The sequence below is a fragment of the Callionymus lyra genome, chromosome 3 (assembly GCF_982586985.1).
Source record: "Callionymus lyra chromosome 3, fCalLyr1.hap1.1, whole genome shotgun sequence".
NCBI lineage: Eukaryota > Metazoa > Chordata > Actinopteri > Syngnathiformes > Callionymidae > Callionymus > Callionymus lyra.
In genome coordinates this window covers 21475451-21500074 of record NC_141820.1, presented here as the reverse complement: position 1 = coordinate 21500074, position 24624 = coordinate 21475451, and the positions used below count along the sequence as shown (strand labels likewise).

General features: G+C 37.3%; 1 protein-coding gene across 1 annotated transcript in view; it reads right to left on the bottom strand.

The window, feature by feature from the left end:
• The window catches only part of LOC148083822 (thyrotropin-releasing hormone-degrading ectoenzyme-like), a 171839-nt gene that overhangs the window by 107289 nt on the left and 39926 nt on the right, over positions 1 to 24624 (bottom strand). Inside the window, exon 4 of the mRNA XM_087787001.1 lies at positions 15512 to 15638. Within this exon, the coding sequence (XP_087643127.1) occupies positions 15512 to 15638 (127 nt within the window). The remainder of the gene's footprint in view (positions 1 to 15511; positions 15639 to 24624) is intronic.

Below are 24624 nucleotides of genomic sequence, written 5' to 3'. Positions count from 1 at the left end.
ACACACTCCATCTCATGTCCTCTTCAACTTTCCACACTGACTTTAAATTCCATTTAGCGTTTTTTATTTGTCTTTGTATATTGATTCAAGCATTTAAAATGTTGACTTTTTGTCTTCATATTAATATATTACGTATAATAAGACATTTGCTATATGACCCAAAGCCACATGCTATTTCCTAGCATTCCTGCTTTTGGCTGTGAAATGATATTTGTATTTATCTACATTTTTACTTTTTTTTTCTACAAAGCTTTCATTTTTACACCTGCAGGTGGTTAGAGCTACAAAAAAAATATAGTCAAAAAGGTTAAACCAAAACTGATCCTAATATTTAAAAAGAAATACCAATAAATTTACTTTTATAATAAAGATTAATGAGAAACATCCTTTTATTCAAACATGTTCACTATGAATGCTTACAGAAAGTTTCACAATCATGTATATTGCTTTATGCTATTGCTACTACCTCCCAAACAATCATTTATTTTAAATTTAAAAAATAATTATTTATATATATTTCTAACTAGACATAGTGAATCATCTCTTGATTCAATGTCATGTCCTTCCAATTTTTGGTTCCGAATTAAGTTATTAAATAACTGTTATTAGATAACAATCCCAGAGTGAAAGTTATCAAATAAATATATAACCTATTTTTATTCCATAATATGTTTTTATGTCATCTTGGTTGCCAGAAAATATGAAAGAAGTGTCAAAATGCACTTGTTAATGTTTTTGTAACACATTCTGGAGCCAGATAAACACATGCACAGCACTTTCCCACTGTCCTGCCAGGCGGTCCGACTCTAGCTGAGCCGTGAAGGACTCACAAGACGAGGTCATCAGTTCACATCACGACATAAAAGCGTCGTAGAAAAAAACTCATGTTGCCACCTTGAATTACTTTTAAAGAGAAGAGTCCGATTCATGACACATCGCCGTGGATTTAAGCCTTTAGGAAATGTACACCACACTGGCTCCCGCCGTCACAGGCTCAGCTGAATCTCCGCTGCAGACTCTGTTTGAACCCTGTGACGCTGTATTAATGCTGACACCGACTGATCCACTCGCAACCCTCGATCAATACCTCAATTGATCAGTTACCTCAGGTGAACTGGTGTCAGGTTAGATGTTTTCTCTCTTCTAGACTTGCCTGATTTATTTTTCTTTATTCCTTTGACACCAGCGGCGTCATAAATCTCTCGGCAGCATCAGCTGCCACCGAGTGAAATACTCCAATCAAACGTCCTCCTCCGTCTTCTCCGTGCACCGACTAGACACATGTTATTGCTAAACTGGTTTACCGACAGGTTCCACTCTTTTGCACCGTGAAATTGTCTTTCAAGGCAGTTATCAGAGAGACAAGTGCAGTACATGAGGTTCAAAGATTCTATTTTGTGTCGTGAAAGCTACAATCGGCTTCAAATGTCTTTGTCAACAAGCTCCAAACAGGATATGATCAGGAAATAAAAGTCAAGCGGGCCACGTGGAATACTGGAGACCATCAAATACAAGTATATTCCAAGCATCATTTGGAGGCGACAAGATATTTAAACCCTCTAATATGGGTCTATTCAGTAAAGATGTGGCTCTTACATGAATCTATGGAGGTCGACTGAGCTCAGATTATCTTGGAAAAGAACATCTATCCTAGTAATGTTATATCAGCACATTAGATAAAATAAATTATAATGAACTTTTAAAGAGACAACATGTTCCTACAAGAAGAGGACTCCTGCTTTTATTGTGCTTTTCAACACTTTTTAGCACTCAAAGCTCTTCACACTAACTTACAGAATCCCCCATTGACAGACAAAATTACAAAGTGATGGGAGTAGGCTGCAACGCAGTGTGCCAGCTCAACCTCCACGAGGAATCAGGGTAAAAGTGTCTTCGGCTTCGGAGCTGGGTTTGACCCACAACTTTTCAGCCCACAAGCCAACCTGTTTATGAGTCATGAATGACAAATCAATAAAACTATAAATGATTCAAGATTTGTATTGGAGAAGAAAAAAGTAATGCCTTGAGAGGATTCGAACCAGCATCATCGGGAAGAAGGACAATGAAATCGATTGTCCAATATTATATAATTATTACTATTTTTTTTAAGTTTTTTAGTTTTTTCTCTGATAGTTCTGAACAGAATTGTGCACGTGAGTAGCAGCAATAAAAGTGAATGACGTTCCCTCAAAACCCTTCTTGAATCTAGAAGGTTGGTTCGTCAAAAGCATTGGGAATCAAAAAATAACTGATATTAAATTGTTTATCAAAAGTAAAGATACCAGAGGTATGATAAGATGATAACTATCTCTGTGCATTTTGGGTATTTTTCCCACCATTTAAATCACTGCAGCAAAAGGACTATATTGCTATTCTTCCCATTTAAAGACACAAACAAGTTTATGCATCTTTGATATTTTATAGGGTGAGCAAACACAGAAGATCAAACAAAACACATCAAACAACTAAAACAACCTACGGTGGATACAGAGGAAAACGATTTCAATATAAACACATTAAAATTAAATTCATGCTCCAAAATGGCAATTAACATGAATATCCCAGTGTCGACGCTGCAGAGTTCAGTGTGTCACTGGTTACCATGCAAGAGCTGATCCTCAGTCAGATTGAGTTCTGCTCCTCCATCTCATCGTTCATGAAGTTCACGCTGAGACGTGATTTAATGTCGTATAATTGGTGGATGTTGGTCACGATCTTCATTCAACTACACTGCTAATGAATTCTTTACATTTCTAATGGAAATATGGGGTGAAATGTCGGTCAGGTTTTATAATATCCTCGCTTAAAATGTAAGATATCTCTTTTGAACTGGCCTTCTGGCTCTTTCCAAACAATCCCTCCATCGCCTCTCAATGGATGATTCCGGATCCACTTTGCTCATCGCTGATAATAAAGTTCCTACCTCTGGCTTTCCTCCTCCCCCCAAAAGCGTTTTTCAAACGAACACCTTGTCCTGAAAAAAAATCCTGCTTTCATCCGCTCTGCCCTCTGAACCGCGGACCAACATCCAAATTACCTTTCAGTGGTGAGGTCGCAGAGGGAAATTGTTGCTAAAAGACTTTGCTGGCTGATAACGGTGATAACATCTTCATTTATTTCCAGTCTGCTCTGGGCCGGCAGCATAAAGACGCCATAGTTCGTGTCTGTATTCCGTCACGGAGTCACATCTCCTGATCTGAGCAACACTGTATTTGTAACGTCACGTTTTTAATTTGTTATTAACGACTATTGTTCCATTAAGTAGGTGTTACGTGAGCAGCCGTTAAACAATCAGAAGCTCAATTTAAAAAGAAAATATATGTCATTATATTGATCCAACAAACATGCTCACACACTGGTACTAGTCTCTAAATGGAGACACACACATAAAAGACACCATCGTCAGCATACAGTCAAACATACATAGATGCAAATACACAAAGAGCTTGTTTTAACCAGTCCAGAGCTCTTGCTGATTGTGGTGCTTTTTTCATGTACTTAATGGTCGTTTTTTTCCATGAAATGCTATTGTATTGAGGTAATGTTAAAGCGGATGACACACTTTAAATTCGAGGCAAGATTGTGATGTGATTCTCTTTTGTTGTATTGTTGTATTGACGCCTTTATTCGTAAAAATCGATGGCAACATCAGGCTCTGACGATCTGAATATATATGATTTTAAGATGGAAAGTAAAATAGATAAAATAAATACAATTTCAAAAAGACCTTAATGCATATCTAATCTAAAATATTAACATAACATTAATATTTTAAAAGGATGTTGGATGTGAGATCCATAATAATAATAATCCTGAGCCGAAAAATACCAGGTAGACGTAAAAAAACAAAACATGTCAGTTACATCAAAATCTTCTGATGAATGCAGCTGTACAGATTGAGATTGAGAACATTAACGCGTAATTTGCAACAATAGTTGATCAAACTTATCTCAGGTGCAGAAGTTTAAATATAATGTATCTCGAAAAAAGTATTGTTTCTGAAGTGCTCAACATTTTCAAAATTGTCGATGTCAACAAATGATGAAGCAGCTTAAACCCGGGGATGATCTTTCCTCTCACAATCACTATAATCCCAGAGCTGAACGACGCTACAAAACAACCTGCAGCAGCTTCAGTCTTTTATCTTCTGTACCTTTGGACCGACATGTAGATCTGCAAAACATACAACCTCAAAATGTTGTACTATTTATTATTTAATTTTGTGGCACCACCTCAGACCTGAGACTTCATATCATAGTTGCAGTTTCTCTTTGCTCAGCGTTTTTATTTGATATAATATTTAACATGTGGTTCTCTTGGTTTTTTTTACATTTTGGATACATTTTTTTAATATTAATTTTTAAATGTGAGGGTCTTTTTGCATTTATCTTTGCAAATTGTACAATTGTAGCAAACCTATTTAAATAAAGCCGACGAGCGAAAGTAGATGTTCACGAAGACATCTGGGATCAATTCAATTATATAGAAATTATATAGATGTATTATATCTACAAAGTAAGAGTTCATGAACAGTTTGCAGAGACGATTTAATATTATTATGTAGGAAACCAATGGAGTTCCACTTATATTAAATAAATGAACAATACAATTCCCATTTTGAAAATTATAAATGAGAAAAAAATTAAAAATATCCTTATCTTATTTTGCGTTTTTGTAAAAAACTCTTTTTACCTAGTAATGCAATTTATCTTGGAAAAAGGGACACAATAACTCACTCAATTCAAATATTTCTTTCAAAAATTTCCACCATTAAAATAAAATTAACTTCATTAAACATCTCAATATCTGTATCTTTACATGCGGGAAATGAACAAAAACCTCCCAGAGACGACTCATGAGAGTCATTCATATCAACTAATCATCACTTAACTCAAGTCCAGAACGACAACCCCTCTTTTTCATTTTTTTGATTTCTGAGCAGAACACACCATGTGAAAAGCCTCTAAAGGTCTGATCTCATAAAGTTTAAACAGCAAACATTTTAGAGTCCGATTTTTGGAGTTAACTTTGAGAACTTGTGAAAGTCGTGTGTGGTGGACGAACCAGATCTGTCGTATACATGATAAACTAAGAAGCAGAATTAGAAACAGAGAAACAAATGTCTTCCCTAAACAACTTTATGACTTCAACCTAAATCCTGGCCTTTAAAAAAAAAAAGTCATTTGGGAGCTGTAGTAGTGATTTTATTTTATATAAAAATAAAAACTTTTATGTGTCTCATCTGGTGATACATGTTTTATCCACTGGAATATTTTACCTCAACAAATTTCACCCCAAAAGGTTGTATAAAAATGCAAATGAATCCGTTTTTTTTTTCAGGCGTTTCTATTCGTAGACGATGTGACATCGTGGTATGACGCCAGATGGATTTCAATCAAAGTTTAGCATATCGTGTAGGCGTGTGTACGTTTGTGTAGAAGTGACTGCAGAGTGAGCAACGCTGGCTACACTTAAGTGAAGATTGGAAAGTTCTTAGGAACGACGGCGGATTAAGCAGCTGACTGGAGAGAGAAGCTGTACTGAGGCAGCAGCAGGCAGACAGCTGACTGGCCTGCAGCCCCCAGTGTGTGTGTGTTAATGTGCAAGAGTGTGTGTTTTAGTTTAGTCCATCTGTTACTGTGTCACCCCGAGGCGACGGCATGAGAAAAGAGGGGAAGAGGGAGAAGAAAAAAAGAGGAGAAACGATGAAAAGCTACACAAGTTGAGGGATGTAGGTGTGTCTCTCTTTTATGTGTGTGTGTGTGTGTGTGTGTGTGTGTGTGTGTGTGTGTGTGTGTGTGTGTGTGTGTGTGTGTGTGTGTGTGTGTGTCGGACCCCGGGCAGTTACAACTGCGTGTCCCGTGGATCCCAGATGGAGCCGAAACACATTAGTTCACTTGGCGTGTTCACACACACGTTCAGAGACACTCGGATATTCAACGTAATCCTCCCGACGGTGGGATCACCTGAGCCGGCTCTCGTCCGCCGCCGCAAGATCGCTGGGCCGCAAGAGTGTCTACGGAAGCCCGGAGAGGCCCTTTACCTTCATCTCAAGTGTGAGAGCGAGAGGAACAGAAATCCCGGTCTGGGAGTTTGAAAAGTGAAGAAGATCGACTCAGGTTTGAAGTGGAAATAAAAAGGGGGAAAGACTTTGGAAAAAAAAAAAACCTGTTCCATTTCATCCTCCAAAGAGTCTTGTTTCTCTTCGCCAAGAGAAATATGATTAAAACATTACGCAGAGAAATCTTACTTATTCATTTGTCACACAAAGTTAGTTACGTGTGTTGTCCCTGCACGGTTAGGGTTAGGGTTAGGGATCTCCAGGTCATGTTTTATTCTGTCGCTCAAAGAGCTTCAACTTCTTAACAGCTGCACTGTAAAACTATTTTAGTTCCTAAATCATAGTCTGGCACTAAAATAAATGCAAAAGTGTCTTGAACTCTGTATGCTTAAATTATTACAGAATGTACGACAGAAAGTATAAAACCACTCAACTCCTTGCAGAAGCAAAGGCTCGAACACGCATATTCAAACTTAATTTTCTATTATCTGTTAGAATCTAGCTCATCCTGGCCAAAATCAGTTAACATTCAAGGTCACCGGCCCAAATAATCTTAACTAGACTGTGTGTAACAGGAAGTTTAAATCTTTGATTGTAATGCTTTTAATTCTTGGAACTCACTCTGGTTAATTTACTTCTACGTTTGTCCTCTTTTATCAAACACGTCCATCAGTTATCGTACGTCTCTGTGTAATTAATGACATCCATCATTTATCTTAGACCCAGACACAGTTACAGGTCACCATATAAACATGGACATCAACACAATCACACTTAAGTTTTTATACTTACACACTGGCAGGAGCTCTGGCTTAGAATCGCTAGAATTGTCCTCCCTTTGTACATCAAGACTGATGAGAGGGAAATATCAACTTCAGTTTTGTTTTAGGGTTTTACCTTTTCATTCTTCTGGTTTAATGGCCAGAACGACCTACAGGTGCATTTACTGCCACCTACTGGTATGGAGTGTGGATCAGAATATAATTGTTCTTTAAATTTACTAATAGATAGATAGATAAATTTTGTCCTACTGGCAACACATGCCAGAATGTTGGTTCCACCAGAGTCTTTTGCAGATGTATGCCCTCTGCAGGTTTGGAGTGTAATTGAGTCTCTACTTGACAATAAACTTTATTGATCCCTCTGGAGGTCTCCTTCGGGGAAATTGTTTTTCCAGCACACAGCAACACAGACGATGGATTCATAAAACATGAACAAGAACAAAGTGCAATAAAAAGAACAAATTACAAATTACAAAAATGTAGGTAAAATGAACATAGATCAAAGAAAAATAACACAAAGAAAGGATACAAAATAGAATCATCTTTTAACTTCACTCCTGCCCCCAAACTCAGGATTAAACAATCTAATAGCACGAGGAATGAATGAGTCCCTGAGTCTATTAATGTTGCATCATGGGACGAGCATTTGTGCATTTGCAGAAGTCAGACTGGTGGTAGACAAGTTTAAATTAGGACTGAACGATTTTGGATTGACTTGGTTCAGCTTTCGAACAGAAGACACTGTATCATGAAATCTCATCAGCTTCTCTGTTCACGGATCGCAGTGTTCAGAGGATGTATAGGTATATGTCATTTCTGTATTCACTTTATTATTTTTGGCTCTCCAAAGATAATGCAGTTCTGGAATACAATTTTATTTTTTATTTTAAAGCCAAAACTATCTTCAACTTCCTTGAATTCCTAATTCGTGTTTTTCTCTCTTCTCCGTATCTCCGACATTCAGTTGTGTTCTATTGTTTCTTGTTTTCTATCATTTTCACACTGTCAAGGTACTATCCCACCTTCTTCCTTTGATGCGTCATCATGATGTATTTTTAGCCTTTCAACGGTTTTTACGAGTCCCTGTATGTCTGTGGATGGGACGGGACATTTATGAGCATTTTCTTTATTGCACCCAAAATCCCCCTTTGCAATATAAAACCACATTAAAATAGGCAGATAACAGATAAATACAGAGCTGCTGGTACTTTGGGACACTGAGAAGCAAAAATAAAAGTGCTGAGATAAGTGTTAAACAAAAGTGCAGTGCTGTAAATAAGATTACTCTCATTTGGTTACTATTATAAGGAAGAAACCTAAAGTGGTTTTAGACAATATCCGCTGTTGTGTTGTATTAAATAATATAGAAGAATTATAACACATCACATGCATTTTGTTATTACTTCTGCCAAGGACTGCGTGATCTTTTGTGTTTATATGTTAGCATTGTGGTTGAAAAAACTGATATTTCATTTTCAGAAAATGTAGATCAACGTCCATCGAATTCTTAGATGTAATTGTCACTCTCTGTGGTGAGAGCTTTTTAGCATTTAGCTCATAGCTATCAATGATAATTCAAATGCTTCCAGGTATCAAATTATATTGTTCAAACAAATGTAGGCAAATCATATTGTGATGAAAAATGTGGGTGTAAATATTTTTATTCACTTAGAACAAAAAGCTTTTAATTTTGCAGGACTATATGAAGCAGCAAATCGTTTTTATAACGTTTATTTTTCAATCACCTTTTAGTCGGAGGAATGAAACTAATTTGCTTGTGCAATACACACTTGATTAAAAATTAATTTCAGCTAAACGCTGCAGAGAAAGTTCGGAACTAGAGTCTGAAACCATTCCAATGATTCCCTGTGGGTTTAGAAGAAGTCATGAGGAGAATACAACTTTTATAGATGGTACCTATGAAGCAGAATCCACTGAATACTTTTACATTATATTACCAAGTAAGCATTATATATATATAAAAACAATCTCAAATCTCTTTCTCTTTTCTCTGGCATCAGATGCCACGGCAACACATATTAAAGCGTGTTTAAGATTTACAAATGTGCATCAGTACGTGCACATCTGTCAATGACAACATGTGGATCCATTTGAAACACTGAGCATCATTCCAAGGGATTTATCAAAAGAGAAGCCAGAGGTCTGTGTCAGTTATCGCTCCTGCTGATGTTTTCATTTAAATAAATGTATTGACCACGCACATCTGAGTTATGAAACTTTTCTCAGAGTGGAGGTCAAACAGTGTGTGTGTGTGTGGGTTGCAGCGAGTGTACGGAGCTGGAAAGGCTCAGAGAGCATTTTATTCATCGAATAAAAGGTTTGTCTTTAAATCAATTATTTTATATTTTTTATCATTCAGCTGACAAAATGGAGGCGGAGTGCCTGATGTGTGAGTATTTAGTTACTTGTAAATGGATTTTCATGCCCTTGATTGAGGTTATTTTGTTTTAATATATCAATCATTAGATATTCTTTTTAAAATGTTTTAAGATGTGTATCCTAAAGTCACACTTAATCGTCATAATTCAATCTCATCATTTCTGTTTTAAACTAAAACTTGCTTTGAGAGAAAGTTTTCAACATGTTAGCAAGAGTATGGAAAGTTTTTACCTCTTCCAGTTTTTTCAAATACTAAATTGAATTTGCATATTTCATATATTTTACCGTAAACTAAATGTTATTACGCCATCATTTTATGTTATTTAATACATTTAATTTATTATTATTTTATATACATTTTATTTCAAAATATTACAAAAAGCGTTATGAAAAGAATAAAACAAAAACCCATAAAAGGACAAATAAAAGGCAAAAAAGAGGAGAAAATTATTATTATTTACATTTTATTTAAAAACAAGATGTAGTAGCTCTAAGGAAAAAAAGATATTAAAACAAAGATATTTAGGAAAATATATGTAGGGTTGAACTAGTGATAGAATTGATGGATAGCGATTTCAAACATTTTTAAATGGCCAGTTTTATAGTATTATTTTTTATAAAGGACACAAACTACTGGGTAAAAGTAACAATAAAAAATAATCATTATAGTGTTTTGCCTTTTCTCATATTTTCTATTACTCAGTTTGATCGCTATACCAGGAAAACAAATCCTCCGTAAATAATTGAATCTAAACGGTAAAAGGGGCTTATTTAGATGCAGACACTTGTGCAGAGTAAAACATTTTTTTTTGGAACGTTTTTGAAAAACAAAAAAACAACCATAATGAACATAAATATAGCAAACGTGTCTCAAGTTTACAAACATTGTTCTTCTAAAGGATGAATCATAGATTTTTCTCGCGGCAACGTGTGCTTCATAATGTACATCACCTGTAAATGTAGATTCTCGCACACTTGACTCATCTTTTATTCAACACAATATTGATCGTTAAACGGTTGAAAGTCTGCATCTGATTAGGAAACGACTGTTTCTTTAAATATGTACCTCAGCACATCATTCCTGCTTCTTTCTCTCGGGGGAACTTGATGCCCTGCATGACAACAGATGGAGCCCTGAGGCTTTGGGACTGAACACACACACACACAGATGACATACCAGCACACACACACACACACTTGCTGCAGTTATGATGAATTACAGTGGTAACAAACGATGTCGACATTAGCATGGAAACAGATGCAAAGCCATAGATGGAACACTGCGTCCAGCCATCGTCAACATGCTCACTTGGAGTGGAGGCTGAAAGAGTAGAAATCTTATTAAGGCGTAGTTTATGTTTTAAGTGGAAGTTAATTCAAAGTAGTTGATTATCTTCAAGGCATGGAAACCTCGGTATGGATCACAGACGTTTTATTTTCAAAATATACAGGATCTGCTGACCTTGCAATATGTGCTGGAGACGCAATTCAAACATTGTTTTACTTTTTAGCTAAACAAATGTAACTTCATATTAACATTTTAGATTGATTTAGGTGTAAGATGTGGCTCCAGCTGCAGTAGGAACAGAGCAGCCCAACAAAATGTCGGTAACCAAACACTGAAGAAAAAATAAATTAAAGCTTTTGTGAAATGGGATTTATTTACTTTTTTTTCAAGCAATGCTCGGCCAGTTCCTGTTTGGACCACATAGGGCTTCTTCCTGTTGGGTCAAAACTTTGGAAAACACTAATGTATGAATTGCCAAATTGAAATTTTAATTGAAAAAAAAAAAGATTCACGGTTCAGGTAATTAGTTTCTGCTGGAGCTGAAGAGTTAAATTTGGTACAAAACTTGCAATTCCATCAGAACTAGTTTAGTTGTTAAAATAAATCACAAACTATTTAAGATCATGTCCTGGCCAAGAGCGAAAACTATACAGGGAGGGTGGGACAGTACGGTGAATAGCATATACAAATATTTGTGTTTTATTTATGACAGTAACATTCTCAAAAGCAAAACTGTTTGTATCTACTTTTTTGGAAGTTTCTCTTTCTTCTGCAGTCATGCTGTGGTTGTTAAAAGGCAGAAACTTTTAAAGGGCAACAAGCGCTCCAGACTCGTAATGTGCCCTCGGTAATGGTGGACCAGTGTAAAAACCATAAAGTAATAGTTCCAGGAGCTCATAAAAGCAAAGGAAATCAAATATTCATGTATGTGACATAAGAGGTTCGACATCCACCTGCGTTAAAGAGTCACATAAGAGGAAGAAAAGTCAGGGAGACGTATGCTTCTCTCAGCGTTTCTGCTTCCGTGACACTTTTTTTGTTGCCACTTGAAAAATGTTTATGATCACATTCGCCGCGGTTCTATTCCCTCTTTACCTCGCCCGAGTTAATGACTCCTTCCAGAGCTGTCAGAAATCATTTGGCCATATTTCATCTTCAGCCGCCCTTGTAATTGTTTGTTTTACCTCTCAGTCCTGCCAATCAATTAGCCGTTGTCCCGACGGATCGCTTCCTGTTCGCCCTCCACGCCAGAACGAGCTCGGGGTGATCACGGGGGGCTACATATTGTACATGTCGCACCCCTCCTTCCTCCGACACCTCACCTTCACGGTGTTTGTTGTGGCTCAGGTCACGTCTGACATTTGCTCCGTGACCCTTTTTTTTTTACGCGGATATTAGCGGCATTAATGGGGCCGAGCTGAAGTGGATGTCGGGTCCTGTGATCCGGACCGATTCACAAGAATCACGTGAGTCTGTTTTAAATGCAGTGTGGTCAACAGAGCAACACTCCAGCTGGTCTCCGCTGGCCTGTGACGAGCAAGGAAGGAAATATGAACAGCCGAGCTCAAGCAGATCCAGATGTGCTCCAAGTACTTATATTTGAAGTTACGCTGAGTTCAGCTAGTTATCTAAAGTGGTTATGTAACCGTATACGTGACGACTATGGACAGAAACTGCATTTTAAATCCTGAAAATTGTATCTGTTCATAAAACTAGAAAAACCAGCGCCAAAAACTTTATAAAAGCAAACACAATCCACTACAGAATCTACTGATGGTTCCTGAACACGGTTCAGGACCAGAGGAGAGAAATCCTTCCAGGCTGTTGCTCATAAGCTTTGGAACGATCTTCCTCTCTCTTTGTGTTTGATGATCTACTGACTCCTTCAAGAAACATCTTAAGACGTTTTTATTTGTTCAGGATTTTCCGTGATTTTCTGGAACTCCTGTTGTGTTATCAGTTTTATCTTGATCTTTAAAGTATATACTTTATTGAATATTGTTTTGATTGTTTAAGCGCTTTGTGACCCTGGTCTGGAAAAGCGCTATACAAATAAAAATTACTTACTTACTTACTTACTTACTTTCTTACTATTAAAACAACTTACACGATTCAAAAATTCTATTGTAAAAAAAAGTTTCCCTCTGTTGCACACCAACCAACAAGTTCACTTTTTTCTTCCAAATCCTCACCATTGATAATAGATTTTTTATGAAATTTAATATGTATTTGTTTTCCCAAAATAAGTGGTTTGACCAACAGTATCAGACAGTGGTATACTGTTATGGTAACAATGACTGATTATTGTTTTCATTTATGTTGATTGAATCACAGTTTGGGGGAAAAGAAACATTTATTAAAGTGGAAAGTCCATTTATGTTAGTGATTTGAAATTAATACTGTGCTTTATAAAAAGGAATCTTTCCAATTTCCCGCTTGAGTGGATCCGGCTGTGTGACTAGCAGGGCTGCCATGTTAGTGGACGACGAAACCCTTATAACCTTCTTAAGTCCAAGTGAAAACTCCACAATGACACCAAAATGTTATTTTCTCATTTCTGAGCGAACCTCAAGTTTTGCTGCAGCTATCAGATATTTTATTGGAGCAGAATTCCACTGAACATTCCATCAATTGACTGATGGATGTTTTGAATGAAAGGATGTAAGATAAAGAGCAAATGAAAATAAACACGAGTTTGACTTGAAATTTGACACGACAAAATAAAGAATGGGAAGTTTTATTAGGTGTGAACTAGCGTCTTGGCGGAGGTCTGCCTTTCCTTTCTAGATTAGATTAGACTTTATTGTAGTGAGAAACTTTTGTGTGTTTTGTCGAGCTGAACTCTTCACTATTTCCACCTTAGGAGTTAAAAAACATTTCATCATGAGCAGCATCATTTGTTTTCATCACCATCATCATTAGCAAGTTGGGAAATCATGACGTAACTGTTTTATCAGGAGGCGCAAGAGCTTTCCTTTCACAGCCACCTCAAAGTAAGACAATCAGACATTTCTTCTGTCCTAAAGAAAAACGATGTTTCCATCGCCGCCTTATCTGACCCGGGGTCGACTCCCACAGGGATGTACCGGAGTAACAAGCAGAGCTCTATTCTGAGCCTGGCAGACAAGTGACATGTCAGATCCCGGCCTAATGAAGTGCTCTTTGGCCGCGTACTCATGATCTTCTTCTTCATGACGTGACCAGGAGACCTCAGAACAGGTGTTGGCAATTCAATTCCCTGAGGGGGCCACACTTTACACTGTGGTTGTTTGTGAGGGGCCATCATTAGATACAGAGAAGGAACCACATACCGTCTTGGTATGATGGGAAAAAAAACATACAATATTTATACAGTATAATAGATGGCGTGAAAGTGTTCTTTTAACAAACACAGAATCACGTTTTGATGTGAACACACCATTGGAAAGATCTACAGTAGTGATGGGAAAAGTCCTGAGCCAAAGTTTGTTCATCAAATTAACATAACCACGTATAATATTTGTATCTGACTGATCGTTTGTTTTTCAACGCTGCTTATGTGAGAGAGCAATGTGGGAGTATAGATGTGTCTGTGCCAGATCTCTGAAGGCCGTGAACACCACCCCGACCCCGAGGATAATAACTTATTTTCTAGTTTGTGTTCAGTTGAAACCTTTGGAGTAAGATAGCTAAGGGCATCTAAAACCGCAGCAAAGACATAACAGCCGCCATGTAAACTTTGTAATGCGATCTCACTTGTACACAAGTAAAGTGTGTGACTTTAACCCAAATCTGATTTCTATCCTTTAAGTAAAAGCCAAAATTCTAACTTCACTAATCTTCTAATCAGTAGGCCAGAGCACACACTGTCTAGCCAGAATATCTCTGGTTTATATCGACTGCCACAAACCAGCATGAAATATAGACTTTTTTTTTTTTAAACAATTCTTCACGTTGAGGTTTCAAAAATAGATAGACGAGCAGACGAGCAGATATATGGATGTTTTCAAGTGTCCTTTAGAAGTATGTTTGTCCACTGGGCGCAAGTCACTACAATACAATGAACATATATATTTGTCTATTACTCTAAAAAGGAAAAGATTACTAAAACAGTCAGAGCTTTTGCCATTTCTGCCCCAACCCTCTGGAACTCCCTCCCCCCAAACATCCGAAACTCAGACTCCATAAACTCATTCAAAAGCCAACTCAAAACTCACCTCTTCAAGAAAGCATACGACCCTCGACTCCACCCATACCATACCTGACTCTATTTTGAATTTGTTTTCGTGTTTTTTCTTTTCTTTTATGTATATTCTATGCAATGTAAAGCGTCTTTGAGTGACCTCCAAAAAAGCGCTATATAAAACCAATCACATATTATTATTATTATAAAAGAATTCCAACCCTTACTGGACACAAGGGTGAGTAGAAAATGAAGGAATTGGGTGAAGTATCACTTTAAATCATATTCCTAACCTGACAACTGCATATCAAGCTCTCCACAGCTCATACAATAAATGTTTCAAGTACTGAGTCGCTAAGAGGAAGCTGTCTCTTTTGACAACTGCTCATCAAAGGTGTGCATCTACACAGTATTCACAGCATGTTGTCAAAACATTCCTCACGTTTAAAAAAAAAAAAAAAGAGGTTTGGTCCGACTAGTTGATCCTAGAAGATTGTTTCTCTTCACCAGCAACACACAGGAAGATCTCCAAAGATAAACGGGAATTGCTTTTGGATGAGAACACCCAGATTTTTTCATGAATTTCGATCTGTGTTGCAACTGTTCAGAGATAACGGCACATACAAGCGAGGAGGAGTATTTGAAGGAAGAAGGAACACGGACACTCAAGTGAAACTCTCCCTTCAGTCAGATGTCACGATTACTCAAAAGGTATCTCTGAAAAATGGGTTGCTGGCACACTGGAGAACACCAATAATCCACACATCTCCGCGAAACCCCATAGTATGTCCCGGGGAGGGATTATGCAGGCTACTTACCCAGTTTAGGCAGCGAGTACTGGACCTGAAAGTAGTCCTGGTAAAATCCCAAAAGCCTCTTGGTGATGTGGAGCGCATAGTCACCTGCTCCGCTGGAAATGGCATCGGGCCTGGCATACAGACGGATCTGAAAAACACAACAGAAGAATGGAATTCAGCGTCACAGTAGGGGGCGAGTACAAAATGCGTTTTATGTAAAAGTGTTTTTTTTTTTTTTTACATTTCCCGCTTTACGGATCATATTCCCCTTAAAGACTTGAGAGTGTCTTATCAGTCGCCAACATCGGGGCGTTGACGCATATAATGATCAGGGACCGAAATTTATCATGGAATTGTACTTTGGCACAATATCATGCTGTTTGTGTGGGTGCGTTTGTGTGTAGGTTTGTTCGCCGACATTTATATCGATGTGCATGCTCTCATGTGTGTGTGTGTGCGAGTGTCTAAGCGCATGTGTGTGCATTTGTAGACTCGCTGCACACATCCGTTGACATATATACACACAGCGACAGTCAATAATCTATCGTACTGGGTCATGTGACATGTCTATCTGCAGCCCTTAATGAACGACCTCATCTGTGACCTCTTTGTTGACATGATGCAGTGTGTGTCTGGATGTATCATGTGTATTCGACCGTTGTACAACGTGTACTACACGGCCCACACACTGGTTGTGGTGGAGGGGGGAGGGTTACAACTGTCTGAGAGTCATCAAGTGTAATTGAGAGGGAAAATGGAATTGTTTCAAACTATCTGATCTGTATTAGGACTACGTTAAATAAAGATTTATGTTCTTTGTCAAGGTATTTAATCCACCACACGTGTTTGCTATCAAGACTATAATTCTAATAGCACTTATAAAACACTGAATGTAAGTGTTTGTTTGAGCTGCGAAGAAAGTTTTGAAAGTGTTTTCGAGTTAGCATGTTTTTTTTAAATAAATTAACACCAAAATATCTTGTCTATTTATTCCTAATTGCTGCTTTAAAATCCACTTCTTGTCTCCCGCTGCTAAAGTAAAATACATAAATAATAAAGTTGACTGTTGAGAAACCTTTTCCAAAAAGACCGAATACATTTTTGACATGTGATTTATTTCAAGACATTTATTTGTCGCTTTTGCAGTTATTGAACCTGATCCTTTTTATTAACTATAAATATAATATATATAATATAAATATAATAATATATGATATAATATTCTCAACATATCGTTATATTGGCATTTTCTGTTGACGCAATAATTTGGGGTCTGCATTAGCTATTATATGTACAATTGTCTACTAAAGAGAGACAGTGAAAATGTAACCGTTGACTTCAGAACTGCAGCGTGGAAGTTAACAAACCAAAAGTATTTGAAAGTTTTGTTCCACCTTCTGTTATCAATAAGAGACGCGACTATTTTTAATTCCATTATCTCCTTCACACCAACACATATCTGCACCTTTTGAAAAAAACCCGTCCTCGTATAAAAATGAGTTTTCCGAGTCTAAACAAACCGAAGCGGCTTTCTTCTGGAGACTCGCAGTATTTCAGGTCACTAATCTCAAAGCACAATGCATCTTCAAACTGCTCTTGCAGACATACAATCCTGTTAGCGCCGCCTGCAGAATTCTGCGCTCATTAGTATGAAAGAGTGAGCAGCATTATGGAGATATTGCTACTCCCACATGTCAACATAAAAAAAAGTCTCTTCTGAGAGGAAGTTCAAAAAAGAAACTATTCTAGCTTGAACGGTCTGCCAATATTGATAGCAGCTGTCTATCAAAGTAAATGAAAGCAGTTGACACAAGTCCTCGATACAAGCATTTTAATTAAGTTAAGGACGTTCGGATGTAACTACTGAATGACAGCAAACTCGCAGACATGACTCACAGCAAAGCACACAAACCAGGATAAAGTTTGAAGAAATATATTCAACTCATATAATACCCGGAGTATTTCGATTTTGCTAGAATGGTAGATTTCAAATACCTTCATAAATGTATCTTAACTGCACTGACGACATCATCACAAGTTCTTATAACATGTTGTTTAGTCAACTTTTGTCCAATCTAACTTACATCAAATCATCTTGAATGTACAAAAAATGTAGTACAAGAACCGAAAAGGGTCCAGGTGACATGAAGGTGACATGAAGCTGCTGTTGACCAATGAGGAGTGTGTGTTATGGTCATGTGATGCAGGAACTCGAGGCCAGTGACTGTGGTTCAAATAGAGTTTTAAGACTTTGACAGCGACGACTCACTTGTTTTAATGAAAGATTGTTTAAAGATACAAACAATTACTACTACTACATACAACAATTTCCTTCATACATAAGTATTTGTTGTACTTTATTTTATTGGGTTTAAAACATTCTTAAATTAGTTAATAAATATAATGCAGCTTCATGTGCGTGTTCAAGTAAGTAAAGCAAGTCATTCGTTATTATTTGAAAAGCGACTTTCACAGACCAGGGTCACAAGGCGCCTGAACAACAAAACAATGCACAAATTACATGCTATAAAAGTCCATAGCCAAGAGCCTAGGGGGTAATTCTACGAGAATTGCATATTGAGTAATATTAAGGTTACTTGCGTTGCAGTTCCATAGTTTACTATTTTAAAAAAAAAATTGAGCACTGTGTACCACATAAAATGAGTTTGAGTCAGTAAGGACAACCAGAATCAATTCATAAGGCCGAATGTCAATTTTCTAGAAAATTCTGGAATTGTAAGTGTGCCTTAAAGTCTGAGAAATACGTGAAACACCGTTATGTGACATATCTGTTATACTGGCTTTAATTTAGTTACTATTTTAAGTGGGTCTACCAGAGTCAATATTTTATTTTCCAACAGCTGGAAGGGCTTTGTTGTAATGGGATTAGATCTGAAGTGTCAGTTGAGGCAGAACCCTCTAGGTCAGGGGTGTTAAACTGGACGTTTTTATTCCAACCAGCTTAACAAATTTATGTTCTTGACTGGTTGGATCCAAAACCTGCACACACTTGGCCCTTTTCTGGACCAGTTAGACACCTGTGCTCTAGTGGTTATGTAGTGCAACTGCGATGTAAAGATGGCTAATGGGAGATCCTAAATCTCTATTAGGTAACTGGTTACACAATGGTTAGAAGCTTCGGTTACATGTGTAGAAAAAAAAATCTGGATTTTATATACATACATATATATAGCTTGTATCTTTCGTCAGTAATTGTTTTCTGGAAAGACTCTGAGGGGAGCAACCAAACCAATGGTGTTACCAAAGTTGTAAGAGGTCGACAAGGTCGTAAATCTTTCACATCGTGTAAAATGTAATATTTATGAATAGCTAGACACAGGTATCAGTAACAAACAAGTAATGCTCATAAATATTGCATTAGTGCACACTCATGACGCGAGATAACTGTGTTTATAAATTGACTGAACGATCTGTAATGAAAACCAAGTCTCTGAGGGACGCCGGGGACTTGTTATCATACGTAACACTCGTTTGCACATTAAAAACAGATAAGACTCATCGTTCTTTATGCAAAGACTGAGGAGAGTAAAGTTACACAGGATGATGGAACGATGTCTTGACGACGTCTATAATCACACAGTTAACTATAAAAAAACAACTATCCTTGCTTACGTTTTTAATTTCAGAGCTGTTAAAACACAATGAGGTGTTGAGCAGCCGCACGATAAATTATGCTTCAATTCTAATGCAATATATAAAGAGCTCTTTGTAACTGGAAGTGCTACTTACAACTTAACATCAAAAATAAGTTTACAACTAACCACATGTACATGTGGAGGATCAGACACTGAGTGGAGAAGCTTTCACGTTTGATTCTTTCATCTTCTAGAAGCCGTTTCCAGCATAAAATTTAAGGACAAAGAAGTAGAAAGCACTGAGATTCTTTCTTTTCAATCACAATGAAGTATTGCTGATATTGGATGGGAATGGCTGTTTCCAAAAAAACCTAGAAAAGCACAGAGACAACGCATACCTCTGTCAAGTGCCTACTTAAACCATTCTTAAATGGCAACTAATTTGAAAACCAAACTCTCCTGACTCACTCACATGTTTCAAATGTTAAAGTTTTCCTCTCCAAGATTCAGTAAGTCTCTCATCATAATCATGTTTTGAAATGATTACTTTATAATGTTTTCCCCCATCTTAAATCTCAGCGAACGAGAGGTTACAAGGGCAGAGTCCATCATGACATAATAATGGGTTCACTTCTCCTCCAGTCAGCTGTAATCACGCCCTGCTTTGTTTATACAACGAGTTCCTTGGAGGAGGAAAATTGATGACTAGCGATGACGTACCTTGATGTTTGACAGATCATAGCAGAGTGGCTATCAGTGTTTTCAGTGGGCAGGGCTTAATCACATTTTCTAATGTAAATATTTAAACGAAAAGAGAGTTTTGTACAAACAAACACATACTGATGATACGATAGAAGTTCAACATCTATTTAAGACACACTTAGATCAACATATTTGTTCAATAAAGGACAAGAATACAATCAAATGGAGAAAACAAATTGAAGGATTCAAGAACTGTGTTTTTCTCACAGGAAACAATGGTTAGAATAAATAACGATAATAACAACAACATTATCCTCTTAAAAAATAATAATAATAAAATGCTTTGCCGGCCGCATTCCCAGATCCCTTGGATCTCTTTCAAATAAAAAAATTGGTCATGAAGATTATTCGCCTACATTGTCTTCTATCTATATAAATAATAACTTTTTCTGCACTAAACCTATAATTGATAGCAGAAATCTCATTCAGGCTGCAAAAAAGATAACGAAATGGTCTCCATCCAGTTAAGAGAGTGACAAATCCTTCAATAGGGTTTCGGGTCCAGATGGCAATCTAACGACCACCTAAATTAAACGGTCTGTTCCTCAATATTGACAGAGAAACACTGACGTTTATCAAATAATCTCCTTGGAATATATGAATAAACTGGGCCAATGGGGTAAAAATCATCACAAATAACTGCTAAAAGTTATTTCCTACCATTCTCTTTATGTCCTTGAATACCAAAAACATTACTGTGTTTAAGGATTCATAGAGTCTGATTAAGTTTCATGTACGTGAGAGCGCTCCTGTCCAATATCAGCTGTAAGGAATACAATTCTTTTCACAGCTATATCACTTGTACGGCACAATCCCACTCCTCCAGCAGAATCCATCCCCTGGCAAGACATCCAGCAGAGTGAATATCTCCCCGGCAAGTGGCAACTTTATGAAAAACGCATGTTCAATCGGCTGCTGAATTGAATCTCCTCCTGAGGAATCGTGAAATGCCTGCAGCCACGCTCTCCCAGGTGACACTCAGGTGTCTCCGTATAACTTCAAAGACTTGTGTTATTCACACCCCATATGTCGGCCGCAAAATGGCACGGATCGCTCTGGTAGGTAAAGCACTGCACAATGGCACAGCGGCAGCTCTCTTGCAGAGCGGGGTTTTGAACCAGCATGCTGTAGCTGCTGTTCCCCGTCTGCATGGATTTCCTCTCCAAGACATCTCAAATGCAGATAGGTGAAGTGGAAATTTTTAATCGCTCCGGGGTTGTCAGTCAAGGTTGCTTAGCTCTGGGTTTTTCCCTTTCGGGGTGAATCTCTGCTCAGAAAAGACACGGGCAGATGGCCAGCAAGATAAATGTGGAGTATGAAAGTTTCATTCCAATTATGGGCTGCCAAACAGCACCTCAAGACGGCTCTCATTTCAGCAAATTGCTTTTTGTTTTTAGCCTCTGCAATGTAGGGAGTGTGCCTTCAGCTCGCCACCTGACAGATTATACACTCCTCTTATCTGGATCAACGTACACAGTTCAAACAAACGTCTCGACCAAGTGAAGCCACACAAAGGCTGGATTCTTTGACAAGAGAAGGATAAGATCTGACACTAGAGAAGGTGAAAACTGAGAGAGGGGAGAAAAAAATAATGTTATTAGAATGTATATATTATAGGGCTATGACCTTAAATTCATACCGCAGTATAAACTGAATCCCTTTACGGCGACAACATATATCGCGATGTATATTTAAGTGTGAAAGTGATAATAGTATTTATGATATGGTTTTGAAGTCTCTGAGCAAAGTTAGTTGATTTAAAAAAACAACAACCAAAGGCAATATATAATGTAATGTTTAGAGCAGTCATTGTTCGGAATAAGATTTGTACAAGCAGAAGAGTAGTACCTCAGAGGCACAGAATTCTTCAATAATACCAAAATAGAGTAAGTAAGTAAGTAATTTGTATTTATATAGCGCTTTTCCAGACCAGGGTCACAAAGCTCCTTAACAATCAAAACAATACTCAATAAAATATATACTTAAAAGATCAAGATAACACTGAGAACAACACAGGAGTTCCAGAAAAATAAGGAAAAGCCTGCAGGAATAAAAATGTCTTAAGTGGCTGTTTAAACAGTAATTCAATTAAGAACTTCTCAATAAGGCAAAGGGGAAAACAGTTAAAGGTTCTATTATTTAAAATAGTGCAACATTACCAAACACTACAGTTCACATATTTTAAAATAAAGGTACACAATAATAAAATAGATACTGCTTACTCTGAAAACCCCTACTTCAAGTACACAGAGCAGGTTTTCTTCTGGTGTGAAAGTGTCACTGATTTCAATCCTGAATTTTCATCAACTTTTTCATCAGTGGCAACAAGGTTATTTATTAACTGTTCTCCTCCTCTATTTATGAAAACATCAACAATATTAAGTGGTTTATAAAGAAATACAAATGTCAATCACAATTACATGAATGACAATAACATGACACATTACAGTAATATGATTAAAACCCATTCAGGTAAGAGGCGAGAGGAACCTCAGCTTTAAAAGCCTCAATGGGCTTCAGGTTTGACCCGGATTGTATGGAAGACTGACTGTGATGGCTGTGGCTGTATCAACTAGTTCACAACATAACATTTGGGATTATACAGTAGTAGCTGAAGTACCTGGCGTTGCCTGGAGATTTTTACAAGATACAATGTCGCAAAAAAACATTTTTAATGAATAATGCAAAGGCCATGTAATTTAGTTTCATTTATTTGATTGTCCCTTTAGCATACTTGTATGGACTTAAAAGAGTGCTAGCGTCATTATCAGTTGATCACAACAGATTTAAAAAAAAAGACACGGAAGCTGCTAAGGGCTAAAAGAAGGCCAAAAAACCTTGGATAACCTGCAACTTTTAAAAAGCTGTAACTTCATTTATTCATTTGAGCTACAAAGATTTAATTTAATCTAAAACCTTCCTTGGAATGAAAATAAGGGACTAAACTAAAAATCAGGCTTAGTCCAGACACAGAGCAATTGGTCAGTTGTTCATGGTGGTCATTTCAAGCCCAGATGGGTCTCTGTAGGACCCCTGAGAAGATAACCAAGCTGACCCAGTTCCCTTTATAGATAAAGATATAAAGCCAACTTCCATATCTGGTAATAATTTAACATTATTCTAAGACTGGGTAATAAATGTTTAAATAGTGAAAAAAACATCTGCCAAACTAGTCCTACAACTCAAGTAAAACTACCTGAATGAGGAAGAGTTGTTTTTATGACCTTCTACGTCATAATGTATTCAGATTTAGTCGCAGAAATAAATAAGTAAAATACACAGATGTATCTTTTATAACTGCAATATATGATTACTTGGCTAATTGGAGCTTCACCCTCCTCTTCCTTCCCTTGTTCTCTCTCCACTCGTCCGTGACATCTCACGCCGAGTTCCGTGTCTCCGTCTGTTGCCCTTGGATGATGGATGGGGTGATGGATGCTCAGTTGTGGCGGTAATTTGATGGATGGTTTAGCAACTGGTACAAGTGCAGCCAAGGCAAAGCAACACACACTTGGAGAGAGAGAGAGAGAGGAGGGGGAAAAAAACACTTTCTTTCTGGCATATGCTGGTCCCTGACTTTCATATCAACAGACCTGAGTCACAGCTCCCTGTGTCAAGGACCACTGACCCATGTCAGCACCGCCTCACTACTGTCCTGTTGTATCATCTCGCTGATGAAGCACCGTTGAAGTGCGACACCCACAGAGTATGAATTTCTTAAATGTCAACCGCGTAAATCTTGACACAAGTAGCCACTAGCTATGATTTCTATTACGGAGCGGCTCCAACATCTCACCAGGCATTTGTTACATTCAAGCAAGCGTATGAATAAATACAAGCCGGAGCCTTAACCACAATCATGTGATCTTTTCAACGCCGGATCTTTTCTCTAAACAGCACCGACATGCTGTAGCTGTAATGAGGCGCCGTCGTTTTTTGTAATGCAGTCATTTCCCCCTAAAGCAAATCGACGAGAAATAATAACTTAAAAAAATATAACTTAATATACAGACAACTGGCAAAAAAAACGACCCCTAAGGGAAAAAGCTCTTCCACCAAAGACAGTTTAATAGGCTTCTGCTGAAGACAAAATGAATGAATATAATGTGTATATATTGAATATAATTCTAGGTCTTTTTTCTCACTACTTCAAAATCCTTTTGAAAAAAAGGATTAGGTAGTATAACCATAAAACTTAAATAACAGCCAGTTATTAAAAATAAAGCCTGTGCAAAAGTAATTTAACAATAAAAATCAATGTAAAACCGGTTAACTTTTATAATATGTCAGTAATAAAAGGGTTCATATCTTCACACCCGAGCAAAGAGAGACAGTTTTCTGAGCTAATGTGGTGAAACCAACCAGGAAACTAAGTGAGGGTAAAACTATCCCGACATTTATGAAGTTTCGATCTAACATTTACTGTAGATTTAACATAAGTGTGGTACTTCTTAAATTCGTGTATTCTTTATTCCTGATTAAATTGTTGTATGTCTTTTATAGGATATTCTTCTTGTTTTTATAAAACCTTTATATTAACTATTCATGTTGCTGCGAACACCACTTGAATAAAAACCCTCATATGAACTATGGTCCTTAATCAGATTAAATATGCTCCACTTTGGTCACTAAAAAAGTGTGCATGCCAATTTTGCAACTGTTGATCTCTGTCACATTATCAATACTGTACAGAATGGATGAAACATAGTATGAAAAAATAGTGAAAAACAATAATTCAATAACTATACTAATACATGAAAAACAAATAATAATGTA